The sequence below is a fragment of the Oryctolagus cuniculus genome, chromosome 11 (assembly GCF_051225735.1).
Source record: "Oryctolagus cuniculus isolate XC-2025 breed Fujian yellow rabbit chromosome 11, ASM5122573v1, whole genome shotgun sequence".
NCBI classification, from domain to species: Eukaryota; Metazoa; Chordata; class Mammalia; order Lagomorpha; family Leporidae; genus Oryctolagus; species Oryctolagus cuniculus.
The window spans coordinates 112,832,836-112,860,613 of NC_142877.1; the positions used below are offsets into that span (position 1 = coordinate 112,832,836).

General features: G+C 55.8%; 1 protein-coding gene and 1 long non-coding RNA gene across 2 annotated transcripts in view; one reads left to right on the forward strand and one right to left on the reverse strand.

Moving 5' to 3' along the window:
* LOC149123621 (uncharacterized) overlaps nucleotides 1–21,439 on the reverse strand; it is a 57,947-nt gene extending 36,508 nt beyond the window's left edge. The window contains exons 1-2 of the long non-coding RNA XR_016216323.1: nucleotides 21,354–21,439; nucleotides 18,616–18,693 (exon numbers count right to left, since the gene is read on the reverse strand). This is a non-coding gene — a long non-coding RNA (uncharacterized LOC149123621). The remainder of the gene's footprint in view (nucleotides 1–18,615; nucleotides 18,694–21,353) is intronic.
* ISX (intestine specific homeobox) lies at nucleotides 1,429–19,512 on the forward strand. The gene is made up of 4 exons (XM_070051488.2): nucleotides 1,429–2,577; nucleotides 16,065–16,216; nucleotides 18,183–18,263; nucleotides 19,124–19,512. Exons 1-4 carry the CDS (start codon nucleotides 2,385–2,387, stop codon nucleotides 19,361–19,363), a joined length of 666 nt encoding a protein of 221 aa, XP_069907589.2. The 5' UTR covers nucleotides 1,429–2,384; the 3' UTR covers nucleotides 19,364–19,512.
* Nucleotides 21,440–27,778: the final 6,339 nt, after the last annotated feature.

Sequence of the window (27,778 nt, forward strand, 5' to 3'; positions counted from 1 at the left end):
ACGAACTTTTCAAAGGAGCCCTGGTATAGGACAGCCCCAACTCCCTGTGCTCCGCCCCCTCCTGGGCACAGCTTCTACACAACCACGCCCCCTTCTCTGACCGCCCACCAAGATCCTGCCCCGGCCACTGGCCCCTCTCCACCTCCCATCACGCTTGTGTTGGTGCCATCCTCGCCCTTCCTCCCGCCTCAGAATGTGAGTCCCTCAGGGCGGGGCTGTGTCTCCCTCATCCGCATCTCCCTCCAGTTTGGTGCCGAGTAGGTGCTCAAGAAACACCATCTGCATGTGGATGATCTAAGAATTGACACTGGCGGGGTGAGGGCTGCGGCTGGCCCTGGGAAAGCCAGCCTGGAGCAGGTGTGAGTGTCCAGGTCCACACCGCACCATGGACAGGTATTCCCTTGACCTGCCCAGGGCCATGCTTCCCCAGTAGACCCAACCTCCAGGGTATCCCCGTATATGAGGGCCCCTCCTTCCTGGGCCCTGCCGCCTCCTCTTCATAGCTGCCATGGCTCCAGGCAACCATACCCTCTGACTTCTCTCAACGCCCACGAGGCCCCACCCCGGACCAGAGCCTCTCCCCGCCTCCTGCTCCAGATACACCTGCGCCATCTTCCCACCCCTCCCCAGCACATGGCAGGGCTGCACCTGCTGACCACATAGGGCAGCAAACGGTTCATCTTCCTCCACTCTCTCCAGCCCTAGCTGCTGGGCAAGGTCATCACACACCCTGGGCACAGCCAAGGAGCAGAGTCCTGCAGCCACTTCCACTTCTGACCCTTTGCTCTCTCCCCTCCTCTGGGGCCCCCAGCTGGCGGCACTGGGCAGCTCAGTGAATGTCCCGCTGCCCTGGGCTGTGACATGGGCGAGTGAGCAAAGAAGCACTCGAGGTTTGGGGGTTCACTCACTGCAGCTGAGCCTAACTAATGGGAGAGCCTGACAATTCCAAGGGGTGTCAAGCCCATCCCAGGACATCTTGGCACATCCTCCCCACCCCCAACCCTATAAGGTCTGGGTGTTCACACCCAAATCCACATTCGAAACCTCTGCCGGGATGTGCAGAACTCTCATTGGTTCCTTATGGCCAGCATGGCCGGAAGTTTCCCAGGCACCACGTAATCAGACCCTGCCATCTCATCCCTCCCCTCCCTCACTCCCCACCCCCGCACGCCTGGACCTGGGCCTCAGGTTCTCCACGTACACCTCTGCTCTGTTATTTGCAAGCTGGTAAAGCCACAACTGACACCCAGCAGGTCCCACCCAGCCCAACCTCCAGCCTGTACGTGACCCATAAGTCTCCTCGTTGGGCAAACACATTTGATTGCACCTGGGCGCACTTCCTGGCCCAACCCTCCCCCGCCACCTTGCCTCTGCAGCTCGGTCCCAGCCCCTCCCCAGAGCCTCCATCCTGCAGCTCCGCGGCCTCCTGACACCTGCATCCCGGCCTTCGCCGGTGGGAGGCTCTGCCCTTATCAGCCGGGTTTACGGCCCCTCCTCCCTGGTTACACAGTCATCTGGAGCAGAATTCCTGGCAAGGTCGCATCCGTGACTGTTAGCTCCCAGCCCACGGTCTGTTGGGCAGGACGGGTTCTCAGGAGACAGGTAAGGGGCGTGCACACAGGAACGAAACAGAAAGGACTCCAAAGTGAGAGAGAGGCACCGCCGCCAGCCCAGGCGCTCATGGAGAGAGGACTCAGAATGTGAAGTGAGGTTAGGCGGAGGCGAAACAGAAACGGGCAAGAACAGGGGCCAGCCCAGAGACGTCCACAAGGACTCAGACCCCACACCAGGCTGAGCAGTGACGTGACCGCCCCCTCGGCTCGGCCCGCACCTGCAGGACAGAAGCACACACCCTCCACAAGGCGCATCCTAGAATCTGGAGGCAGCAACCCTACAGGAAGCCCAGTGGGGCTCCCGCGAAGACCCTGCCAGCTGCAGTGTGGCCCAGGACTGAGTTGCTCACCTGGGGCCCCCGGGAGACACGGCAGCCTCCCAGAGCCAGCCGGAAGGGGCCACCAGCCTGAGAGAGGGCTCAGCCTGAACAGCCTCCTTCCCTCCTCTCTTTGTCCCCCTGGCTGGCCTTCCCTCCTCTCTTTGTCCCCCTGGGCGGTGGCCTTAGGGACCCTGGCCTAGGCTGCCGACTGTGAAAGCACCTGCCTTGGAGAGGAGCCACCTGCGGAAGCCTCCATCACAGCCCAGCAGGGATGACTCCTCCGTGTCCGGCTGGGGACAGCTGACGGCAGGGCCACAGGATGTGCTCCTGTTGCGTCTGCCTCCGTGGTCCCCGGGCTATTTGGAAGTAGCACACGGAAGTGCCTGTGGAGAGGGAATCGTGCTTGGCGAACCCAACAGGAGACCAGGCACAGGCTGCGCTCTGCAGGGGCATGGAGAGGAAGAGCTCCGAGTGCCAGGAGCCCCTGAGGAAGCGGGGCCTGTCCTTTTCCATCGAGGCCATCCTCAAGTGGCCCGCGGAGAGGAGCGGTGTGGCCAGGCTGGAAGGCGCAGGTGGAGAGGGCCCTGAGCAGGCAGCAGCCGCAGACTCCAGGCTGGTGCAGCCCCCACAGGAGCAGCCCCAGGGTGAGTGACTTCCGACCCCTTCCTTCCATAGGGGACTGTAAAACTCAGAGGGATGCGGGGTGCTGGGTGCTGGGTGCTGGCCGTACACAGCGTCCAGTGTTGTTCCAGGACCCTGGCTTTCCAGGCTGGACGCTCAGGCTCAGACAGCTGCAGAGTGCGGGGCCCCGGGGCTCGTTCCTGTAATAGGAGCACACCTAGGGACGCTGGCCACCACGAATCAGCGCAGACAGCGTGGCGGCCCCGTGCTCTCACTTTTGTAAAATAACACGGGGATCGAAACTGAGCAGAGGAGGAAACTCAGCTGCGAACGAGGAGAGATGGACGAGGTCTCTTGGGTTGCAGGGCTGCTAAGCTAGGACCCGAGACCAGGGCCTGGCTCCGGCTGCCCCCCAGAACCCCTGTCCATTCCAGCACTTCCTACTCCTCACAAGCGGAGTTCAGTCTGCACAGCTTCACCCAGGATCTGCCAACCCCACACCCTACCCCAAGCCAGTGGCCACCCAGGGCGGAGATTCCAGTGCTGTCCTTAGGGACCGGCTTGAAAAGGGGAGGTAGCTTTGGGGCCTCAAGAGTCAGGAACCCTCAGAGGAGGGTAACGGGGCTCCTGGCCGGTGGCAGGCAAGGGGAGGACCCAGGAGGGCCACGTGTCCCCCGGCAGCCAGGGAGCTTGCCACCTCCCTTAGCTGAGCCCCTCAATGGACAAGGGTCCTTGGCTTCATTTTTAGGTGCACATTAACATCTTCCATTCAACTGTGCAGTCAGACACAACCTCACAGTGGGGTCCAACCCGAGTCTCTCCTACTGCAGTCTTGTCAAGTCCATGGGGAGGGGGAAGAGGGACACAGGAGTCTGACAGCTACTACCGGAGCAGCTTCCCTTCCCCAGCCCGACAACAGCTGGTGGCACAGAGGAGGCCTCTAGAATATTCTAGCATATCCCTTGTCACCTGACCCAGAGCAGCTCACAGGACACACTGGCCCCAAATAGCAGCTGTAGCATTGTCAGAGAACGGCCTGTGGCTCTCACAGGGCTCTCATGGCCGTTTCCCATCTCATGGTCATGCCCGGGACCTCAGCTTATATCCAACGAAACCAGGAAGTGGGGACGGGTGACTCGAGGGACGGACGTGAGCCGTTAGCACTGGAATGGCACCTGAGACCACCCACGCTAGATGATCCCTGAACACAGCTGAAATCCATGCATCTCCCACTCTGCTGGCATCCTGCAGTCCCAAAACCTCAGTGGGGGGTATCTCTGATGGTCTTCAAGGCCGCTTTGGGGGCACACAGGAAAGGACTCTTGGCATCGATAGTTCTGTAATGACTTCTACGCTAACCTTCTGGGTACAAGCTCAAAAAATTCTTTTTGGGAAAAGGCTAAGTAAATACTAGTCCCGATGGGTGTCAACCTATGGGAAAAGCAAAGTGAGCTGAGGAACTGCAAAGGAGCCGGCACCCCGGGGTGGGGAGTGTGCGGTTGAGACACCTGTCCTCCAAGCCCAGGTCTGCACCCATGCCCAGGAGACCCCAAGCAGGCAGCTGCCTTCTCCCAGCCTCAGTTTCCCCCTCTGTGACAGGCCCAGCTAGACCATGCACAAAATCTCTCCGAGCTATGATTGGTTCAACAACAAGCTCATGGCCGGGAAACCCTGGAGGACTCCCTCATGGTCATTTTCTGGGGCAGAGCGTTTGGCCGGACCAAATGGCAGATGCCGGCCAGGAGCAGGGTGGCGAGGAGGCCCCACCTTTTGCCAGCTGGTCTCTCCCCAGCCTCCCAGGAGTGCCCACACCCAGACCAGAGCCCAGCCCCGTGCGGGCTGCTGTGTCACTCCTTGCACGGTGCCCCTCCTCTCCTTCAAGACCCTACCAGGGAGGCGACAGTGCCCTCCCCAGCCCCAGCGCTCACCAGGGAGGAGTCAATGCCTCCTGGCCACCACTCGGCACTCAAAGGGCCTTGCCGAGCGGCTCCCAATGCACCCTCGCAGGTCTCCAGTCAACGGGAAAACCCCAAAGGGCCTCCCTATCTGAAAGGCTGCGGGCCCAGCCCAACGCCTTCAAAGCCAAGGCGGCCGCAGGTGGGAGGAGCAGCCTCTGTGCTGAAGGCTCAGACCCTGGGAAGAGAGCAGTCCCCACCCCACCTCTCCCGTGGGCGCCCCCTGCAGGGAGGGCAGGAGAACGCCCCAGGGGCAGACCGTGTGCCACTCATTCATTCATTCCCGCACTGAAGAATTGCTTACTCAGGGCGTGACTTCTGCCTGGGAAACAACATGGTGTTGGGGTGGTCTCCCCCAAACCAGACCCTAAGGGGGCTGATGTGGGGCAGGCAGGGAAGCAGCAGACAAGGCATGACCCTGCAGGTAATGGTAGCGCGAATCCTTTGGGGAATAGAGCAGACTTCCTCCTCCAAGTGCACGGGGCTGTGGCCCTGGCTGGCACTGCTGGCGACAGGAAGTCTATCGAGCCTGTGAGCTCTGGGGGCTCCCAGTGAGCCATCGATGGGGTCTTCCGTGACCACGGCCCCCCGCATGTCAGAGCCAGGGCACAGTGGACAAGCCCAGGAGGAGACTGGCAGTGAGGCTGTCATTCAAGTTCAGTTTAGTCAATGGGATCCTCTACCTGGGCATGCAACAAATAGCCACAGAACTATCTACTGAGTGCCCAGCACTTCTACTGCGTAACAAAGTATCCTGAAGCTTAGCAGCTTAAACAGCAATAACTACTGATTATCTCACTCCATTCACCTGGGTGGTTCTAGCTCAGGGTCCCTGGTGGTATTGCAATAAATCTGCTCCTTGGGCTGTGGGCATTTGGAGGGCCCAGGGGGTCACTCAATGGCTGGGAGGCGGAGCCAGCTGCTGGGAGCCTCATTCCCTCCCCTCATGGGGGTGTCCTCGAGCTCACAAGTTGGCGGATGAGGCAGGGAGAGTCAGGTGGAAGCCACATCCTTTTATAACCTGGCCTCTGAAACCCCCAAGGCATCTTGTCAGCCAGGTAGGGGCTTCTATTTTCCTTTGAATTCTGAAAAGAATGAAGAACCATTTTAGGCAAGACAGGATACAGCGGTCGATATTATTGACAAGTCTTTGGTTCAAATGCACAAGCTTTGTCTTAGGTCAGCTAAGAGAGTACAGAACAGCTGGGAGAAGATCGAGAGACAGTTTCCCAAATGAAGCCACGGGATGAGCAGAGGCACAAGCGGTCACGTCCACCACAGGAGCCAAAAGCAGTCACCGCATGGTCTCTCAGCTGCTTCTCTCTGCGTGCTGCCTCAGCCTTTGCTCACAGCCAATCAGCCTTCTCCCAAGGGCTTCCGAGATTTCCATGGCTGTCCTGGAGCTCCCTCAAATCCAAGTCCAAAAGCCCCAGAGGAAGGACCACTGGTGGAGCTTGAGTGAGCCGTCCACCTCCGGGCAGTCAGCTGGGGCCAGCAGGTGTGGCTGGGGGGGTTTCAAGTGTTTCAGGCCGGCCTGGGGTCTTCCTTCTTCCACCACACTGTTCCATGCTGGGATGATGGCTCCTTACTCCAGGCCCTTAGAACTTTTCAGAGGTCATTGTTGGCCTCCATATATGGAACTCTCCAGTTTCTTTCTTTATCCGTAACGTGCCCTAAAGAGGTTCACCCCCATACGCCTTCTAAAGAGGAGATTGCTAAGAATCTGTTGGCCAGAAGTGTGGCCCCTGTGACTTTGAATATCTCGCATCTGGATGTTCCACGGACTTGCCACGTGGGTGCATCTTCCCTGTGCACTTGAGCCGTGAGAACAGCTAAATTCCTCCTCCGTTCTCAGCAGGAAGGGCAATGGGTTCTATGGCACTTCCTGTGTCACACCATGAAGAGTCCTCCTGCCACCTGGCTTGTGTTGTCTAACAGTTCCCATGCACAGTCACAAACACAGCCTGCAGAGGATTGGAGAGGATGCAGGGGTGGGCGGGATGAGCCGACACACACGCACATGGCACATGACATCCTTGCACGAAAAGCTGTGACTGTGAGTGTGACAGGGCCACACTCCCAAAGCTCACAGCATCAGTCCAGTGCTGCCCTGCCCCAGTACCCAAGCCCGCTCTTCCTGTTTCAGTCTCAACCAGACCGAGGCACTCTGTCTTCACGACACAGATACTACACTCAAACCTGACAAAGGGCTTTAGAACACAGCAGAGGGGATGATGACCTTAAAAGCCACCAAGGAGGGCTTCCAAGAGGAGGTGGCATTTGCGATGGAGTCAGGTAGAGAAGAGGAGAGGACAGCCCAAGCACAGGGAAGCCTGGGTGGCCGCCCCAAGGAATAAAAAGGAATGCTCCTTTTCCAAAGCAACAGAACTCAGGGTGGCTGGAGCCTAGAAATCACGGGGCAAAGCCCGAGAGATGAGCGAGGTAGGCAGACTGACGGCCAGGTGTGCCCAGACAGCAGCTGTGGCTCTCACGGCTGCACGTCAGTGCTTGGAAGACCTCTCTCTGCTGGAGAAGAGCAGGCGGCCCGTGGGATGCATATTCAGAGCCGCCTTGGGTGGAGAAGAGATGGGCGGGGTCCCCACACACCCAACCCAACAAGGGAGCCAGGCTGCTCTGTAAGGTGGCGGGAGCTATAGTTTCCTTCAAACAAAGGGCACAAACGCTTTAATTAAAAAAAAAAAAATGATGAAAGAAAAAGTCACGTGCAGAAAAGCAGGGGAATCTGTGAGCACAAATTCCCCAACACACGCGTGGGAAACGCCGCGGAAGGGAGACCTTACCCTGGAAGGCACCGAGCCTCGCTCAGCCTGCAGGGAGTGCTGAGCCAGCCCCGGCCAGCACGGTCAGCCAGGCCCGGGCTGCGGGCTTCTCCTGGGTCGCCTCTCAATGGCTTCTGTTATTGATATTTTTATTCTCATCTCTTTTCATCCTGCTCTTTCCTTTTTGCTGTTTACTTATGGCCAAAAAAAAATCCATGTTTATTACAGAAAGAATACACACACAAACAGGAAGGTCAAAGAGACTGTGAATATAACTCTACCATCTCGCCATCCAGTAATAATATTTTATAGCTAGATATTAATATTTTGATATATATTAATATCTTGATAGATGATAGGTGAATGAATAGGTAAGTGAGAGAGATGTGTGTTTGTAAATATGGAAGCTCAATAGTTGCAAGCTATAATTTGGCACTCTTTATTTATTTAAAGTTTTTAAAATAAAGAAGGCTATTAGTGATCCACTAGGAGATGAGCAAAAAACCTAGGAGAACAGCTGAGGTTTGATAGATCAGAGTTTGGATGGTTGAATAGGAGTTTACCAAAGAGGTGGACAATGCATTCCAGCCTCAGGCAGTAGAGAGAACATGCACCCATAGGATTCAAGGCCATGGTCAGTGTGGGGGACCCAGGGATGTTCCCGGGACCATGGCAATGAGGACGGGGGAGAAAGCCAATGATGCTAGAAAGGCCGAGTGCAGAGAGCCTTGAATGCCATGCTTAGGAGCTTGCCGTGTACCCTCCGAGCACAAGGGAGCTATAGACTGCTCCAGCCTCCCAGAGAGAAGAGGCCTGTGCCAATCAGCTCCAAGGGGACATATGGCCCGCGCCTCCTTCTTCTGTGTCAAGAGACGTCCCCAGCCTGCCAGAGGGCTGCAGAAGGTGCCCGGGGCCTCTCACATTGTGAGCACGCTGCCCACAGCACAAGAGGGCAGAGCCCGCTCCCAGACGGTTCACCCCAGGGCAAAGCCACCTCCCGCCTCGCCCCAGCCTTTGGCTGTACAGCCAGGGCCATTTAGCAGAACTCAGAGAAGGAGCAATCAGGAGAGGGAGCCGAGTGCGGAGAAACATGGGTTTATAATTAGGTGGCCTAATCACCTGTGTAAACTGTGTATTTCTGATGATCGATGTGCTAAACGGCTCAGGTGTAATTAAGTTCTGCTGACGCGTTCTCTTTGAAGACGCGCTGAAGTGCAGTGCAGTCCGCGATTAGTAACAGGGAGAGGAGCAGTTCCAACCAGGCGGTGCCTCCCTGCCGCCTCCCTCCCTGTCTTCCCGGTGCCCCTGCCTGCCCATTTCCCAGGTGTCCTTGGCCAGCCACAGAGTGGGGGCTGGGCTGTGACCCCTGCTTCTCATCTGCTCTGCCGACAACTGGCAGGGAGACACTAGACTGCACGGGAACGCGAGGATTTTCTCCTTCCTGATCCGGAACGCCTTCCAGGAAAGGGGGGCTGACACCCACCTTGTCCTCCCTCAGCAAGGGCCCAGGTAACCCCTGTCCCTGCTGGCGACTGAGAATCCAACGGTGTGTTTCGGGACAGCTGGCACCAGCGAGGTTGTATCTCCAGCCCCTTGTGTCATGAGTGCCTTCTGGATCCACAATTCATGGCCTGGGTTCCACCTCTGCTCTCCTCCTCTCAGTCACCTGCTTGTTTCTCTCACAAGCCCCTGGTCTATGGCCCAAGCGTGAGCCTCTCTGGCCCCTGGCAGTCTCCTGGGAAGCCGAAGAGTCGACCTTCCTCCCTCCTGAGCCATGCCCTTGGCCACTGCTCTCCCCCGCCCCCAACCCTGCCGTGGGGACCACAGTCAGGTCAACGCTGCTCTGGGTCACCACCCAGATCCCTGGGCACCGTCACCTCCACTGATGTCCTCCTTCTCCCCAGGCAAAGAGGTGCGAGTCAACCCCTCCTCTGGCCCTCCCTGTTCTTCCAAGGCCATCAGACTTGGCGTTATACCCATTGGAGACTTTATTTCCTGAGTACCGGGAGAAACTTAGAGTCAGAGCCAGAATAGGACTTTCTTAAAAATCCAGCAAGAACCCGTCTAGAGCGGCACTGGGCAGAAGATGGGCGTGTTCTGTAGATGTGCTGTCCAGTGTGGGAGCCAGCAGCCACGTGTGCCTGTTGAGTTCTGAATAGTGTGCCTAGACAGCCACACGTGGCTAGCAGCTACCGCAGTGCACAGTACGGCTCTAAGGGGTGAAACCTTTCACAAGATCTGGCCTTGGATCCTAACCTCATTTCGCTGACTCCGGTTTCAAGTTCTTTTCTCCCAAAACTGCTTTGGCTTTTAAGTTGGGTCCCTCCAGTCGTAAGTCAGGGAGCCCCACCCACAGGGAGTGATCTCAGCTCCAGGGTTCCTCTTCCCGCCACGTCTCTGATTTGGGGTTGCTGGGTCTGGGATAACATCCCAAGAAACACTTGATGAAAAGCGGCAGCATTAACTGTTGACCCTCAGGAACCTGCTGCCCATCGAGGGGGAGGGCTCTGGCATCCCGAGGCCTTCAGACTGGTCCATTTGAGGTCAGCTCCCATCTTCCCCAGGAATATGCATCGTAGGCATTGTTTATATTCCTGGAGAGTTCATTGGCACTGTGCCTCTCTCTCTCTCTCTCTCTCTCTCTCTCTCTCTCTCTCACACACACAGACACATACACACATACACCACACCTTACTGTCATTGTTGTCTCTCAAGGACAAACACGTATCCTGAGAGTGTATAATTCAAAGCTAATGAGGAAAAAAAAAAAAAAAAAACATGTTTCTACCCAGCCTCTCATCTGCCAGGCAGCCCCTTCTCCATGACATCAGCAGTCAGCTCACCAAGCAGAGTTGGTCTAGATCTTTCCTCCTCCTTCGCTCTACTTTGTGGGCCCTTCCAGCATGCTAGGGAGAGAGGAAAGCCACATTTCTCTTCCTAGCTGCTTTCCTAGCTACACAAATGGGAGCTTTGAAATGATTCTTCTGTAAGAAGTCTGTTCTCAGTCACACATCCTCGCTCGCCCACGCATCCTTCTGCAGAAACTGGAGGAAGTGGGGTATTTCTGTCACGCTCTACCCTCCGGTTGTAATCCTCTGTTCCCTGTGTTGTTTCATCCCCTGAGTTAGCAGGCTTTTTGTTACTATAACAAAGTGCCTGAGGCAGGCTTCTTCATAACGGAAAGAGGTTGACTTTGGTCCACAGGTCTAGAGCTTCAAGGACCAGGCAGCTGACTGCATCCCAGCAGGGTGGGAGAGCACGTGTGCCTTACCTGGGTGGGTTCCCCCCCTTCCTTATACAGCCACCCGGATTCAATCACAGGCTCCACCCTACTGGCCCCATCTCAGCCGATGGCTTTCTCAAAGCCCCGCCTCCACACAATGTAGTTTCCGCTCCCCTAATAGCAATCACGTGAAAGTTGGGGCATTAACTTTGCATGAATCCTGATGTAGGGGGCAGGGGCAGTGGGACACTCACATTCAAACCCCAGCCCCTGTGCTCTGGTCTTTGCCCTGCATTCTCTGTCACAGCTCTGGATTTCCGGGAGAATCTCAGCTCTGAGCTGTCCGTGACATGCCAATTTGCCCAGCCAACCTTGGGCTCTTCCTCTCTGAATTTTGTTTTTTGCTTTTTGGGTTTATTTCATTTTTTATTTTTTTGTAACTTCCTATACAACTGTGCTCTGTCATTGCCTATCCTTTCAAACGCTGGCCAGATGAATGAGTGAGCGAAGGCAGACACACTTGTTCATTTTGTGCGCCTGCAGACAGGCCCTGCGTGCATAGCAGATGCTGGGGCCAGCAGTGGCCTTTGAGAAACTCTCGGATGGATTAACACCTGCTCTCTGCCTCTGCCTCCGAACCAACTGACTTCAATTCTAGCCTGCAAACATACCACCAGCTCTAAACGTAGAATAAATCACTCTTTAAAAAAAAATAGAAAGTAAAAGACAAGGTGGACTTGGAGAAGTTAGAGAGGGTAAAGGGGAGGAGAGAGACTAGTTTCTCCTACTAAAGGTAACTCGGCCCGCAGTTTAATCGAATGGGAAATAAGTGTTTAAAACCTCACTGCCTGTAGCTCCCAAGGGTCAGCAAAACCAAGTGAAAGCAATGCAAGGAGATAAAAATAGATCAACAACAAAGACTAGGAGTGAGACCAAGCACAGACAGGGAAGCCCATGCCCACGACAGAGCAGCAACGAGGCCAACTCGATTCCCAAGAGAAAGTCTCCCCGCCCTGACCCTCTTCCTTTTGCCAAGCAAACGGGCCCTGCAGGCAAGCCCAAGGCAAGACTCTCCAGCCTCCCTGAAGAGAAAGGGGGTCATAGAACGTCAGGGAGAGTTTGGACCTAGCCCCCTGATCATTCAACCCCTTTCTCCTACCCCATTCTACAGATGGGGAGACTGAGGTCCAGAGGACGAATCAAATGTGACCCAAGTTACAGAGTAGAGCTAAGAACAGAGCTCAGGTCTTCTGACGTCAAGCTTGGTGGGTTTTTTCTATTACCCAGGGACAGTAGGACTGATAAGAAACACACTCCGGTGATGTTAGCTGGTCCCTTTAGTTGTCAAGCCAACACAAGTGCAATCCATTGATCACTGAGCACCTTCTCCAATGCATGGCTTGTGGGGGCTTCACTTTCCCTGGGTAGGAGTCAGAAGACCTCAGCTGACACTCAGACCCCACCCCTCCTTGGTGGGCGCCGTGGTTCTCACCGGTTGTCCCAGCAGACATGCAACATCCGCTGTACGACATTTCACACAAATCATGGGAAAGTGTCCTCTCTGTCCAGCGGAATTCAGGGAGAGCCAGGATTTCCCGGGTTTCCCGTTCATTCATCGACAGCACCCCCACTAGGAGCCAGTTACTCAGCTCCTTAAGAGCAGTCCCCGCCCTCCAGAAGCTCAGAGTCCAGGTAGACGGCAGCAGGTGAGTGTGGGCCCCCTGCCCTGGAAGGCCGCGGTCCTCCAAGCGTGATGTGAGTGACCTGCAACAGGAAGTGCCGGGACACTTGATCATGGTCTGAGAGCATCTTTTCTTATAAAAATGAGGAAGGGGCCGGCGCCGCGGCTCACTAGGCTAATCCTCCGCCTAGCGGCGCCAGCACACCGGGTTCTAGTCCCGGTAGGGGCTCCGGATTCTGTCCCGGTTGCCCCTCTTCCAGGCCAGCCCTCTGCTGTGGCCTGGGAGTGCAGTGGAGGATGGCCCAGGTGCTTGGGCCCTGCACCCCATGGGAGACCAGGAAAAGCACCTGGCTCCTGGCTCCTGCCATCGGATCAGCGCGGTGCGCCGGCCGCAGCGCGCCGGCCGCGGCGGCCATTGGAGGGTGAACCAATGGCAAAGGAAGACCTTTCTCTCTGTCTCTCTCTCTCACTGTCCACTCTGCCTGTCAAAAAAATAAAAAAAAAATTAAAAAAAAATAAAAAAAAATAAAAAAAATGAGGAAGGAATCAGGAGAAGCAAGGTGGTCACCTAGGCTGGGAGGAACGCCACTGTCCCCAGAAGTTAAGGCAACATGGGGAGACGGTGGATACCTTTCCTTCAATCCCTAAAATTATATCACAAAGACTAGTTAGTCCGAGTAGAACTGGATTGCCAAGTCCATGGTCAGGAAAAGAAACACATCCTCACCTGGTTGGTCCTTCCTCCAATGTCCACTTGTCACTGGACTCTGCCCAGGAACTATGAGCAACACCGGCTGATTCTCCCGGTCTTCACACAGGGCAGTCCTTGTTTGTGACTATGCCTGGCATGGTCAAGTTCAAGGACAAGTTTTCAGTCCCCATCATAGCTGGTCTAGCAGCAACGGGGACACAGCTGACTGCCTTCTTTCCTGAAAGGGTTTCTTCACCGGGCATCCATGTCACCTCACTCTCTTCCTACCCCAGAGCTGTCCCCTTCTTGGTGTCGCTGGTGGCCTCTCCTCTGCTGAACCCCTGCCTGGTGGCTCCTAGACCCTCTGCTCGTCCCACCTTCACTGTCTGCCCAAGTGATCTCACCCATTCCCACAACTTCAAAGGTCAAGTGTATGCGAATGGTGTCCTAATCTGACCCTCAGTGCTGAGCTCCTCATGGAACTCCAAGCTTATAAATGTATTTGCTTGTTCTGTAGCTTCCTTTGAATGTCCAATAGGCACTTGAAACTTAACATGTTGAAAGTGAACATCTGATGGCCCCATCATTACACACACACACACACACACACACACATACACACACTCATCCCTTTGCTCAAGCCAAAACAGAAGAGTTGTCCCTGGGCTTTCTTAGCCAAGACATAACCCATCAAGGTACTCTGATATCTTCCTTCCAAAATGCACCCCATGGTCATCTCCACACCTTCTCCCTACACACACCTTTAGCAGCGTGACAGGACAGGAGAGATGGTGACTGATAGACCAAGTCTCTCATCCCATGTCTGCCACCATTAGAGGAATAGTTCCATACAAAAAGCTATTCTATGAATGGTTACCAATAGGTCCAGTTCAGGTGCTCACACTTGAACCAACCCAGTTCCCAATATATCTATTTATTGGTGTGTGGGAAGGAGAGTTTCCAAGAGAAAAGGTGTTCTGGTCCAAGAAAAGACATGATTCTATACAGAAAAATCAAACTAGCTCTCCAGCTCACTCTAAGTCATATACAAACCTGCCGTAGCCCCTACCTCGCCAGACAACGAGGGGCTCCCAGACAGCAGCCATGCCTCCATCCTGTCTACATCAAATGCCTAGTGCAGCGACCAGCACAAAGAAGTATGTGCTTAATGAAGATGTAGATGAATGAATGACGTAGCTAACAAGCCGGATAAAGATCCTCTTAGTAAGCATGATCACCCAAGGTTAAAAAGATGGGGGAAGAATTATTGGAGATTATGAGAATGGATGTAGGTGCTGAAGAACCAGTAGGAATTAGAATTACAGACAAGAGAGGAGAGGTCACCTCAGACTCAGGGCCACTTTAGATACACCAGAGGGACAAGCACTCATGTGCTGCTTTGCAGGGATGGTGTCGGCCAGCCTGCGTGAAGCCAGGTGTGCGGGGCAACAGAGGGTGGAGGAGGTGGGTGTGGCCAGTGCAGATGCGCAGAGCCTTGGCCCAGAAGGAAGCCCTCTGATTGGCACTGAACGCTGATGGCCACCATCCCAAACTTCTTAACAATTTCACACTTGCATTTGTGCTTTCCAAGTGAAGGCTGACGGGCCAGGGAAGCACCCACTGGGACCTTGGAGCCTTGACTCAATGCCCTGTCCCCACCTGGAGCAGGCTCGGCCAACTATTCCTCTGCTCCTACCCGGCTGCAGGGTGGAGGCAAGTTCCTTCAGTAGGCGTCCATGCTGCCAAGTCCCAGAGTAGGCCGTGGGTCCCTGTGAGCATTGCTGTTCTCTCTCGGGGGAGCGTGACACTAAGAGAAACTTAAAAACCACCCCTGGTGGGTGGAGAGACTAGGAAAGGAAGGAAAAGCTCCTCTCCTGCTTTTGGAACAAGGGGCTCCACCTAGCATCTTTCCCTGGGCCCCACTAACGCCGTAGCAGGTCCTGGGTAGAACAGAGGCTGGACAGGTGAGTTGGAGGCGCACCGGCAGCAGCCTTGGCTGCTATAGAGCTCAGCCTGTGCTTGGTCGACCAAGGCTGGCATGCTCCCTCTGTAAGGGGCTGGGCGCCAGTTACTTTAGTCCGTGCAGGCCATATGCTCTCTGTCCTCTTGGCTCAGCTCTGCCACTGTCGTGCAGAAGCAGTCAGAGGCAATACACAGACCCGTGGGCAGAGTTGGGTGCCAATAAAACTTTATCTGAAAATAGAGGGTGGGCCAGACGAGGCCTGGGTTTTTAATGAATTTGCTTTTTAAGATTTTTCTAGAGATTTATTTCATCTATTTGAAAGGCAGAGTGACAGGGATAGGGAAAAAGAGAGAGGAGAGGAGAGGAGAGGAGAGGAGAGGAGAGGAGAGGAGAGGAGAGGAGAGGAGAGGAAAGGAGAGGAGAGGAGGGAGAGGGAGGGGGAGGAAGAGGGGGGAGAGAGAGAGAGAGAATATCTTCCATCTGCTGGTTTACTCCCCAGGTGGCCACAATGGTCAGGTATAGGCCAGGCTGAAGCCAAGAGCCCAGAACTCCATCCAGGTCTCCCCACGGGTGGCAGGGGCCCATGTACTTGAGTCATCGTTCACTGCCTTCCCAGGCGCATTAGCAGGGAGCTGGATCAGAAGAGAAGCAACAGGGACATGAACATCCCACAGTAGGAGATGTGGCACCACAGGTGGCAGCTTGGCCCCCTGGCCCTAATTTGAAAAGGTAGCGTTATTTAACTTTTTGCCACATTTGCTTCCTATGTGGCTATTATACACATACACATATATGCTATTTTTTCTTGGAAACGGGGATTTTAACTTCACAAAATGTGGGATTCGGGACAATGATCATAAGGTGGGGAGATGATACATGGTGTGACTCGGTGCAGCAGTCTTTACAACTATGCATCAAACAGTGCATCGTCTTCCGCTGCAGACAGGGGGAGCCACCGAAGACTCCCGGGCAGCAGAGAGGAATTTCCAAGCCGGACTCAGCCTCACTGTCCGGGGTAGGCAAGAGGGCATCCGCCGAGAGGCCAAGGACTTTAGCAAAGATACTTCAAAGCTCCATGCCCCAGGAGCCAGGGGTCAGACGCGCTAGGGGCAGCAGCAGGGTTGAGAGGGTACAACACGGCAGCACAAAAGCCTCACGGAGGGGCCGACATCAAGGCCCCTGACCTCCCCCCCGCCCCCCGCCCGTGTGTCCTGCAGAAGGGAGGAAGAGCAAGCGCAGGGTGCGGACCGTGTTCACCACGGAGCAGCTGCAGGAGCTGGAGAAGATCTTCCACTTCACCCACTACCCCGACGTGCACGTCCGCAGCCAGCTGGCCGCGAGGATCAACCTCCCCGAGGCTCGGGTGCAGGTACGGCCCCTCCCGCCCCCCAGCCCGGCCCTGGTGCCCGCGGGACCATTGGTGAGACACAGCCCCCTGGGGCTGCCCCATCGGAGAGTTCCCCTTGATTTTATCCGACGAGTCCAGCTGTCTGTCTTCCCAGAGACGAGGTCGCCTACATGGTTACACGGCGCTCGGCGTCCTGGGCAGGTGAAATGCTATGGGGCCGCATCAGGGCTCTGCTCCTGCGCCTTCCCCCTCCTGCGGTTAGTGTCCCAGAGCCTCCTTCACTCTGCCCCCGCCCCCGGCAACACGGGTCTTGACGACCCCGACCAGGAGATGACATCCCCTCTCTGTAAAGGACCAGACGGTGACAATTTTCATCATGGTTGCCACCGTGCCACAGACAATCCGGAAACAGACGAGCCCGGGGGTGTTACAATGGAACTTTATTTACGACCACTGAAATTTGAATTTTATATAATCTGCATGCATTACGAGATACCATTATTCCTTTGGTTTCTTCCAACCATTGACCAACGAGAAAGCCATTCTTGTCTCATAGGCCATTCAAAAATAAGTGGAAGGGCCAGCGCCGTGGCTCAATAGGCTAATCCTCCACCTGCGGTGCCGGCACACCCGGTTCTAGTCCCGGTCGGGTCGCTGGATTCTGTCCCTGTTGCCCCTCTTCCAGGCCAGCTCTCTGCTGTGGCCCAGGAGTGCAGTGGAGGATGGCCCAAGTGCTTGGGCCCTGCACCCCATGGGAGACCAGGAGAAGCACCTGCCTCCTGGCTTCAGATCAGCGTGGTGCGCAGGCCACAGCGCCGGTCGTGGCGGCCATTGGAGGGTGAACCAACGGCAAAAGGAAGACCTTTCTCTCTGTCTCTCTCTCTCACTGTCCACTCTGCCTGTCCAAAAAAAAAAAAAAAAAGTGGAAGGCCAGAGCTGGCCCACAAGTACAGATAGCCAACCCCTGATGGAGACCACACAGAGAGTGCTTTGGGGGCCACACAGAGACATGCAAAGGACCCCGGATCCATGCTCCGAGCCCTGGTGGCAGCACCATGAGCCTAATCTGTCATCTGTAGTCTCTTCACCCCAGAGTGTGTGCAGCCGCACCCCTGGCTAGAAATACAGCAGCCCCTAGAAACTCAGCCAGGCACATTCTCCCCCTCTTTGCACATCCCCAGTTCCTCTTCACATAGCCCCAGTGCTGTGAGGGCCAGGCTAGCATACAGAGTTCCAGCAGACCCAACTGTGGGACTAGGGGCACTCTCTCCAATGCAGCTTCCCAAGTCACTCTCCACTTGTCTTTAAAAACAAATGCAAAAGATTTGTACTCTAACCCAGAAGCTGAGCCAGGGCCCAGGCCAACACTCCACTCTTTATTTTAATCCAACCTCCTTCCCTTATGGCTAGGGGTCACCCCTGGCTCAGACTTCTCCCCTTCCCCTTCCCATCGGGCATCAGGTTCCAGCTAAGTGGGGAGCACCTGTGCCTGCCTGCCCAGAATTCAATGCCTGGCAGAGCTACCAGGTACAAGTGGGCGTGCGTCAGGGGCTATCAGGGCGCGCTCGTGAGTACCGAGAAACGCCAGTGGGCCATCCAGAGCTGCCAGGTGGGCCTGGGGGCTGCAACCTGGTGACCTGCTGGCGGACAACAGCCCACCGGCGAGGCTTATTTGGTCTGCACGGTATTTTACGCTCAGAGGCTGTCACATAAAAATCAAGATTTTTCACCTTGGAAATGAACGAGCCTCCGACATTGAACTTCTGTTTCCACGGGAAACTGCTTCCCTGCAGGTTCTGCCCTCCACAGGCCCCTCCCCCCATTCCCAATTCTCTGCCCCTGGCTGCTTCCCTCAGGTGCAGCTGGAGGCCGTGACCCTGGTCCCCTCTCAGAAGGCGGATCTCCAGCCTGGGAGGTTCTTCACAGGAAAGCACCAGAGATGGGGACGACCCCTCTAACTTCTCTCCATCCCCGTCCCTACCCACAGATCTGGTTCCAGAATCAGCGAGCCAAGTGGCGGAAGCAGAAGGTCGGCGGCCTGGGCGGGCCACAGCCCCTGAGCGAGGCTGTGAGTGGCTGAGTCATCTGCGGGGGCGGGGCGGGGGCGGGGAGAGGGGAGTGGGGGGGCAGCATCCAGGAACACCCCAGCCAGACCCAGAGGGACATGGTTCAGTTCTCGTAGACACAGCACAGGGCAGCCTGGCAGACAGGGACCCGGCCCGAGGGGCTGGCTCTCTGTCCCCATCGTCCTCACCCAGTGGCACACACAGCACCCTCCTTTCTTCCCGAGTGGCTTGTAGCACTGTGCAAATGTCCCAGCCTACAAAAACAAGGCCACAGAGCCAAGTACGAGACGCGGGCTGGAGAGCATGGGTTTGGGAATGAGACCGCGCAGGTTCGAGTCCCAGCCCTGTACTCACCTGCTGTGTGGCCCAGCGGAGTCACCTCATGCCTCAGACGACAGGGGCCGAGTCTGCTGACGGCCGCCTGGAGAAAGCCTGGCACCCAGGAAACAATTCCGAACAGTTAACTGCACCTGGAGCCCACACGCACTCACAAATGGGCTCCAGGTGCTAAGCACTGTGGGTAGAGCGGTTAACAAAGCAGACGGCCCCGCCCCACCCACTGGTGGGAGGTTTGCCCTCCCCAGTGACACAGTCTGGCAGGGTTCTTCATGGACTCACTTTTGCTAGCGCAGAAATGGGTTCAAAGACACGCAAAGCGATGTTGGCACATCTAACAGGTGCTCTGAGTGCCAGGATCAGGACCAGGCTCCCAGTGCTAAACCCAGTGTTGATCAAGCAGAACAAGGCGGCCACGCTGCCCGCCCTGAGCTGTTCAGGGAGTGCAGGGAGGCTGGGAAGCTGCAGGGACAGCCCAGGGCAGCGCTCACCACTCACTTTTCCCTCCTGGCCTCTCCTGTGGCAGGGCCCCCTGCTGACACCCGCTGCTCTGCCCAGACTGGCCCCTCCCATGGGGCGGTATCTTCCTGCTCAGGATCAGCTGGCCACTGCCTGGTTCCCAGCTCGGATCACCATACTCCCACAGCACCCATGGGAGACGCAGCCCCTGCCGGGCCCTGAGCTCCAGCAGAGCTGCGCCCCTGCCCTGTACCTCCTTACACCGGCACACCCGACGTGGGGCAGCGTCTGTGCTTCTTCAACCTAGGGACCCGACACACTCTCGCCAGTCAGGCCACGCTCCTCGCGGGAGGGAGTGGAAGGCACGTGGCAGATGGACCCGGGGGGACATGGACCTCATCATCCAAAGACAGCCCACAGCCCAGGAATCTCCACGAGCGTGCCCGCTGCCAAACCACCGTGGACCCAGCAGCAAGGCACACAGCAAAAGACAGCTCAGGTCTCCAGCCAGAGTGGCTCCCTGGCTCCGAAGGCAGATGGGCTGAGACCTCAGGATGAGCCCTGGACTGCGGAGGTGGCCGCCGTGCACCCGGGATTCCTCTAACTTGCTGTGTGATCTCCTGCTGGTCACTCACCCCCTCTGGACCTCATCTGTAACACAAGGGGCAGCTGGACAAGGTGACTCCTGCGGACTCTTCTGACCCCCACTTTGATAGAAACGTGGAGACACAGGACACGCCTTGTGCGTTCATTCATGACACACGCATTGAGCACCTGCCACGTGCCGTGTCACAGAGCTGGACCTCAGATGCACAACTCAGGTTCCATCCAGGTGCTGCTGCCCTGCCCGGCAAGCAAGACCCTTGCTCACGTGACCTGCAGCGGCCCGGGTCTCACGTGTTCTTCGTGGCGTGGATATGGGCGTCCCGGAGTGGGAGAGAAATAAAGTGGGTGTTTTTTTTTTTTTTTTTTTTAATTTAAAGCAGACTTTGGTGTCTGGTTACTCTGCTGGAGTGGGAAGGCGTGCTGTCATTTCTGGTATGGATGAAGAGTAAGCCAGGAAGCTCTTTTTTTAGGGTTCACCTTCCCAGGACATGGAAAAGGGGTTCAGCTGGAACACCAGCCTCTCTCTGCCCTGGAGAGTCTGAAATTACATCCAACTCTCTGTTTCCTTGCCGCGAGGTTTCGGGCAAGCCGCGAGCCCTGTCAGCCTCTGTCTTCCTATCTGTAGAATGGAGCTAGTAGCTCCCACCTGGTAGTAACTCGCAGAGGAGGCGGCCCCGCTGTGGAGGGATTGCTGTCATCCCGGATTCTACTGGGAAAAGGGTGGCTTTGGACCCCAGCCCTGGCGACCGCTGAGCTCCCCCTCTGTGGGAGGGTCTCCGAGACTCAGGGAGCACAGGGCCTGTACCCTAAGCTGGGTATCCTGGACTGACCTCCATGTACCAGCCTCAAGTGAGATCTAGGGCTCTGCCCCCAGATTGCCATCTGCCTGGGCCCCTCACCCACCCAGGCGTTGCTCCAGGAATCGGACAGCCTGGCTCTCGAATTTGCTGTGCCAGTCTCACCTCACCCAGCCTCCGTTTTCTTAGCTGTCCATTGGAGGTGGCAAAGCTAGCTCTGGCTTTGGGCAGGAAATATGTCAGAACCACAGAGGGCCGCCCTCACCACGTGAACCAGCCCTGTAGACTAGATATGCCTGGTCCCGTGGAGCCCATGCATGCTGTAATTGACAACCCCGGGGGATGAAAAGAGCCAATCAACCAGCAAAGGCGGGGGGCCCACACCACGGGTAGCAGGTGCCCATTTTGTGGGCAAAATGTAACTCCAATGGCTTGCCAGCATTGGATTTGCTTTCCGTGTGGTCAGCAGGGAGCTGATTCTAGAAATGTCTAGGAATGTCCTGGCTCCTCTGACAGCTCAGGGTGAAACACAGTCACCTTCGGGGTCGTCCCCCCTTCTACGCCTTCCCACAGGGGTCTTTGCCAGGCTGACGGTGGAGGCTGGACACATGTTTTTGCAAATGCCACTGCATCTCTGGAGGAAGAATGTCCCTTCCAGGCCTCCATATTTCTCACCCACACTGGCATCCGCTGTGTGTGTCTCATCTGGCCTGGCCTTGGCCATGACCCCCCTGCCCTGGCCATGCCCCACCTCCACCAACCTGCTGTGGGGGGTTCATCCCGCATTCCCCACTGCAACCTCCCCACCCCAGCTGCGAAGGCCTCCACGGATCCCTCTCTCTCCCACTCACCCCCACCCTGGAAGCCCTGGGTCAGGCGGCCGGCCCCACTCACTGCAGAGCTGTCGCAGCCATTCCTCACGCTGTGGTGGCGGGAAGGCCACGGAGGAGACTGCAGGTCTCCAGACTTCCGGGGGGAGTGGGAGATGCAGGCCCCCCTGCCCCGGGTCCCGGCCCTGCCCCCTTCACATGCCCTCCTCCTCTGGGCCTCTGCGGGAAGCGGATTCGCACATGCTGGGAGGCTCGGGTGACCAGATGTCCCAGCCTCACTATTACCCCAAACGCACATCCTGGGGGGTTGTTTCTCTCCTGGGAGATTTTCCTTCACAAGAATGACTCGATTCCCTTGACCTTGCACTCGAGCCTTTGGGACAAAGGACACTCTAGAACTTTCACCCGTGTGTCATCTCGGGCCAGGGACACCCCCCAACTCTCGGGCTTCTGTGCCCAGCACAGGAAGGCCCACCTTCCCGCATGTGGCCAGCACCCAGCACACGGGAAGAACAAGCCCGTTTTCCCAAACCACCTCCCACCCTTCCATTCTGCTCCCGGGCAGCCGTTCCACCCCCAGCTCCTCCGCACAGCTGCAGGGAGCAAAGGGACTCGCAAAGGAGTAAGCAAAAACGTGCGTATCTCTGTGTGTGTCTCCTTGTGTGTCTGTGTGTGTATGTGCCTGTGTGTGTCTGTGTGTGTGTGGGGAGCAACCCGGACTGGACTGAGTTACTGGAATTAAGACTTATTCTATGCATCTGCTCTCCCACAATATGGCGCTGGGAGAGGAGGCAACAGCTTCTACCCAGCTGCCTCTCACCAACTTGACAAGCTGCAGGACCTGCTCCTGATTGGAGGAGAGCAGCGTACTCGGCGTGTGGGCAGCTGAGTTAGGATTGGTGGAAGAGGACTATAAAGGAGGAGAGAGACGGCATGCACCAGGAACATCTAAGGGGAACACCTGTGCAGCCCCCGAGAGAGCCGGCCGGCGGTGTGCCGCTCCCCCGTGGAAGTGGGGAAAGTGGCAGGGGGAACCGCCCTTCCACGGAGGTGGAAGGGTCAGTAGCCAACCCGGGAAGAACCAGCAGCCAACCTGGGAAAGACCAGCAGCAAACCCAGCGAGGGCCGAGCAGACGAAAGAACAACGCAGGGTCCTGTGTCGTTCCTCCACGAAGAGGGGGAGCGACAGTGTGTGTCTCTGTGTATGTCTGTGTGTGTCTGTGTATGTGCCTGTGTGTGTCTCTGTATGACTGTGTGTGTCTATGTGTGTCTGTGTGTGTGTGACTGTGTGTGTTTGTGTGTCTGTGTGTGTGACTCTGTGTGTGTCTGTGTGTGTGTGACTGTGTGTCTGTGTATGTCTGTGTGTATGACTGTGTGTGTCTGTGTGTGTCTGTGTGTGTCTCTGTGTGTGTGCCTGTGTGTGTCTCTGTGTGTCTGTGTGTGTGACTGTGTGTGTGTGTATGACTAAGTGTGTCTGTGTGTGTGCCTGTGTGTGTCTGTGTGTATGACTGTGTGTGTGTCTGTGTGTGTATGACTGAGAGTGTCTGTGTGCATACCTGTGTGTCTGTGTGTGTCTCTGTGTGTGTGTCTGTGTGTGAATGTGTGTGTGTCTCTGTATATGTATGACTGTGTGTGTGTGCCTGTGTGTCTGTATATGTATGACTGTGTGTGTGTGCCTGTGTGTGTCTGTGTGTGTGCCTGTGTGTCTGTGTGTGTATGACTCTGTGTGTGTCTCTGTGTGTGTCTGTGTGTGTGTGTGTGTCTCTGTGTGTGAGTGCGTGCCTGTGTATCTGTGTGTTTCCTTCTCCCAGGAAGCAGATTCATTGCCTTCATCAGCTTCTCAAAGAGTTCTGAGGCTCAAAAATAAGGACCATAAAGAATCCCCATGGCCAGTGCTGTGGCGCAGTGGCTAAAGCCACTGCCTGTGGTGCCGGCATCCCATATGGGTGCTGGTTCGAGTCCCGGCTGCTCCACTTCTGATCCAGCTCTCTGCTATGGCCTGGGAAAGCAGTGGTAGGTGGCCCAAGTGCTTGGGTCCCTGCACCCGTGTCAGAGACCCAGAAGAAGCTTCTAGCTCCTGGTTTTAGTCTGGCCCAGCCCTGGCTGTTGCAGCCATCTGAGGAATGAACCAGTGGATGGAAGATTCTCTCTCTCTCTCTGTGTGTGTGTGTGTGTGTGTCACTCAGCCTTTCAAATAAGTAAATAAATAAATCTTTAAAAAAAATGCCAGGTGGGGTCTTTAAGAGGTGATGAGGGCTCTGCCCCTGGGGATGGCTTGGGGTCATCCCTGCCGGACCAGAGCCGGTTCTGCTACAAGGACGAGCCCGGGCCCCTGGTCTCCCTCAGCGTCTCTCTGGCCTCCTGTCCCAAGAAGGCTCTCCACAGCCGCACGGCCTCCAGCACCAGGAGCCAGCACCTCTGTGTCCTTACAAAGGACCCGGGCTGCACAGAACAGACGGAGACTAGAAAAGGAGCGAGTGCCCGGCTTTGTTAACTCTCTCTCTCGTTAAGGAGGGAAGCAGTAGCTGCAAGGAGGCGGGCAGGGAGGTCGAGGGGAACTAAAACAGTCAGTGCCCTCGCCACTGGCGGCGAGCCATTAGCGCTGCTACCGACGTGATCCCTGTGCATTGCTGACACTTTTCCACTTAGAGAAACAGCTCAGGGATCCTGAAAGACGCAGGCGCCCTGGGAGAGTGGGCTGGCCAGGACCCCCCCGGGGGGGGGGATTTTTTGCAGGCCCTTAGGAGTCTCTCTCCATCCTCCCAGCTGGAGGCTTCTTTGCCTCTCTGAACCCCTCTTTCTCTCTGTCAGGGCTGGGAAGCCACGTGGGTGTTGATGACATCATGCGTGGGCTGTACAAAATGACCATCCCAAGAATCAGCCTGCTAGATGTATCGAGTCTGCGGTTGCCTGGGCAGGGGGCTCTGCAGGGCCGGACGGTCCCAGCCCCTGACACTGGAGACCACAAGACCAGCCTCAGAAGGCAGCCGTGAGGGTGATGACCCTGGGCGATGTGGCCGAAGACTTTGGATTTGTAAAACACTTGGAGAAAACAGGAAATTCCTATCTATGGCTCTGCCAACTCCTCTAGAACTCAGATCTAAAAGTCTGTATCTGCAAAGAGCTTAGAAACGCAGCCACATTCCCTTAATGCCCATTGACCTTTTACGGTCCAATTTTTTAAGAGAGGAACAACAAGCAATAGCAAGCAGGCAAGGGGCCAACAGAAGAGATTCACAGGAAAACCAGTGCACAAGTGAGCACTAAACACATGAAGAGCCTCATCCTCATCTCTAATTCAAAGTAGGAGGGGCTGGCACTGTGGCTAAGCCTCCTATATGGGCGGACGTTCATGTCCCTATTGCTCCACTTCCAATCCAGCTCCCTGCTAATGGCCTCGGAAAGCAGTGGAGGATGGCCCAAGTCCTCAGGCCCCTGCACCCACATGGGAGACCTGGAAGAAGCTCCTGGCTCCTGGCTTTGAATTGGCCAAGCTCTGGCTGTTGCAGCTACTTGGGGAGTGAACCAGCAGATGGAAGATCTCTCTCTCTCTCTTTCCCTCTCTGCCTCTCAAATAAAAAATTAAATCTTAAAAAAAAAATAATGTGTGAACAAAAAGGAATAAAATATGTTATTTATGTTCAGATCAGCAAATACGTAAAAGTATTAGGGTTTGATGAAATAGGCATTCTCTTGCAGTCGGCGCCGTGGCACAGTAGGTTAATCCTCCGCCTGCGGCACTGGCATCCCATATGGGCACCCGTTATAGTCCCAGCTGCTCCTCTTCCAATTCAGCTCTCTGCTGTGGCCTGGAAAAGCAGTAGAAGATGGCCCAAGTGCTTGGGCCCCTGCACCTGCATGAGAGACCAGGAAGAAGCACCTGGCTCCTGGCTTTGGATCAGTGCAGCTCTGACCATTACGGCCATCTCTCTGTCTCTCCCTCTCACTGTCTGTAACTCGATCTCTCAAATAAATAAAATATTTTTAAAAAAAGAAATAGGCATTCTCCTATACAAGACAGTATGAATTAAATAATTTTAGAAGGCCATTGGGCACCAACTATTAATATTCTAAATTCAACTCTCTATGACCCCGTAATTCGATTTGAAGAATGTATCTAGGGGCCAGCATGGTGGCATAGCAAGTAGCCGTCACCTGCAATGCATGGGCACCCAGTCAAGTCCTGACTGCTCCACTTCTAATCCAGCTCCCTGCTAATGTCTGGGAAAGCAGCACATGACCCCTGCCACCACATGGGAGACCCAGAGGAAGCTCCTGGCTCCCGACTTCAGCCTGGCCCAGTGCTGGCCGTTGTGGCCATCTGGGGTATGAACCAGTGGATGAAGATCTGTCTGTCTGTCTGCCTCTGTCTCTCCTCCTCCTCTCTCTGTAACTCTTCAAATAAATAAATAAATCCTTTTATTGGAAGAAAAGGAATGCAGGTAATACATACACATGGAGAGCTGTGCGACACACAGGGGTGTTGCCCTCAACAATGGACATCTGCAGAGGTGCCACTGTGGTCCCCCAAGAGTGTGATCACCTAGAGACGTTGTCGCTCTGTAAGTCAGGGTAAGTGCACTCTGTCATATTTGCACGACAGCAAAACCGCCCGATACTGCAGTCCCCACATGTGTCCCCAGTGCTAGCAACACGAGTCTGTGTGTACAAGAACATTCGCTGAGGCTTTGGGTTAGCAAAATCTAGAAACCACTGAAATAGGACACAGGCTGAGCCTATTGGAATAGACTTGTGCACCAGCCACAGAGTGACAGACAGCAGATTGTAGCTCGTGGGAGATTATCACCAGACACAGACAACGGAGAAGGTCAAGGGGCGGGCATTGTGGCACAGCACCGCTCAGCTACTGCTTGCAACCCCACATCCCAGATCAGAGTTTGGGTCCCGGCTGCTCTGCTTCTCCTACAGCTCCCTGCTAATGCACTTGGGAAGGCAGCAGACAATGGTCCATGCACTTGGGTCCCTGCCACGCACGTGGGAGCCCCGCATGGAGTTCCTGGCTCCCGGCTTCCCCCTGGCCCAGCCCTCGCTGTTGCAGACATTGGGGGAGTGAAACTTTAAACAGAAGATCTCTTTCTCTATTCTCCCTCTCTGTCACTCTGCCTTTCAAATACATAAAATACGCCTTTGAAAACAAGAAAGAAAAATCAAATTGCAAAACTGAATTCTGATCTCACTTGAGTAAGAAAGAGGTAAAGATATCCTTATAAATGTAATATATCACATCATCTGTACTCTGTTTTATGCCAGAACTAGCTTCTGTTCCGTGGCTAATTATCCCGGACCTCAGTGGCCCGAGAGAACAGCGAGGACTGTGGCCCATGCCGCCGTGGACTCCTCACCTGCCCTCAGAGGCCACCACAGCTCTCAGCAGGTCAGCAGCCACGCCGCCCACTGCGACGGCCACACTCCCAGGTCTGGCTTTGTCACCCGGGAGCCTGGTGACGAGGTGATCGGGTCAGCTGGCCCTCACTCAGCTTCCTTGGATAAGGGACCCGGATGCTACGTGGAAGCTCCCAGGGCTCTGGCTCGGAACTCGCTCACCACAGCCGCTGCCTTCCATGGGCCGGAGCTTGTCACAAGGGGTGGGGAAAGCCTCGGGGTGCTGCACCACGCTGGGCACCCACCATCACCCCCATGCACCCCAACGTGCAAGCTTGCACAGGGCCCCAGTGGCTCCGACGCCTCCACAGCGCTGAAGGCGGCCCCCTGTGCAAGGCAGTGCACAGAAAATGTGGTGCGGCAGAGACTGCAAATCTTCCCCAAGTCCAATTTTTTTTTTTTTTTGACAGGCAGAGTGGACAGTGAGAGAGAGACAGAGAGAAAGGTCTTCCTTTGCCGTTGGTTCACCCTCCAACGGCCGCCGTGGCCGGCGCACTGCGGCCGGCGCACCGCGCTGATCCGATGGCAGGAGCCAGGAGCCAGGTGCTTTTCCTGGTCTCCCATGGGGTGCAGGGCCCAAGGACCTGCGCCATCCTCCACTGCACTCCCTGGCCACAGCAGGGAGCTGGCCTGGAAGAGGGGCAACCGGGACAGAATCCGGCGCCCCGACCGGGACTAGAACCCGGTGTGCCGGCGCCGCTAGGCGGAGGATTAGCCTAGTGAGCCGCGGCGCCGGCCAAGGAAGACCTTTCTCTGTCTCTCTCTCTCTCTCTCTCACTGTCTATAACTCTACCTGTCAAATAAAAAAAATTGAACCCCCAGTGCCACCTCCGCACAGCCTGTGGGCCCCTTCTTGACTTGCTCGTCCTCTGGAGCACCTGTTACAGTCGATGACCTAAATGTCTACTCCCTGTCTCCCCTGTAAAATACAAGCACCACAGGAAGATTCTGGACTTTATTTTATTTATTAATTTATTTTTTGAGAGAGAGAAAGACTGATAGAGCGTCTCCATCCACTGATTCACTTCCCACATGCCTGCAACATCTGGGACCAGGTGGGGCTGAAGTCAGGAGTCAGGAACGGAA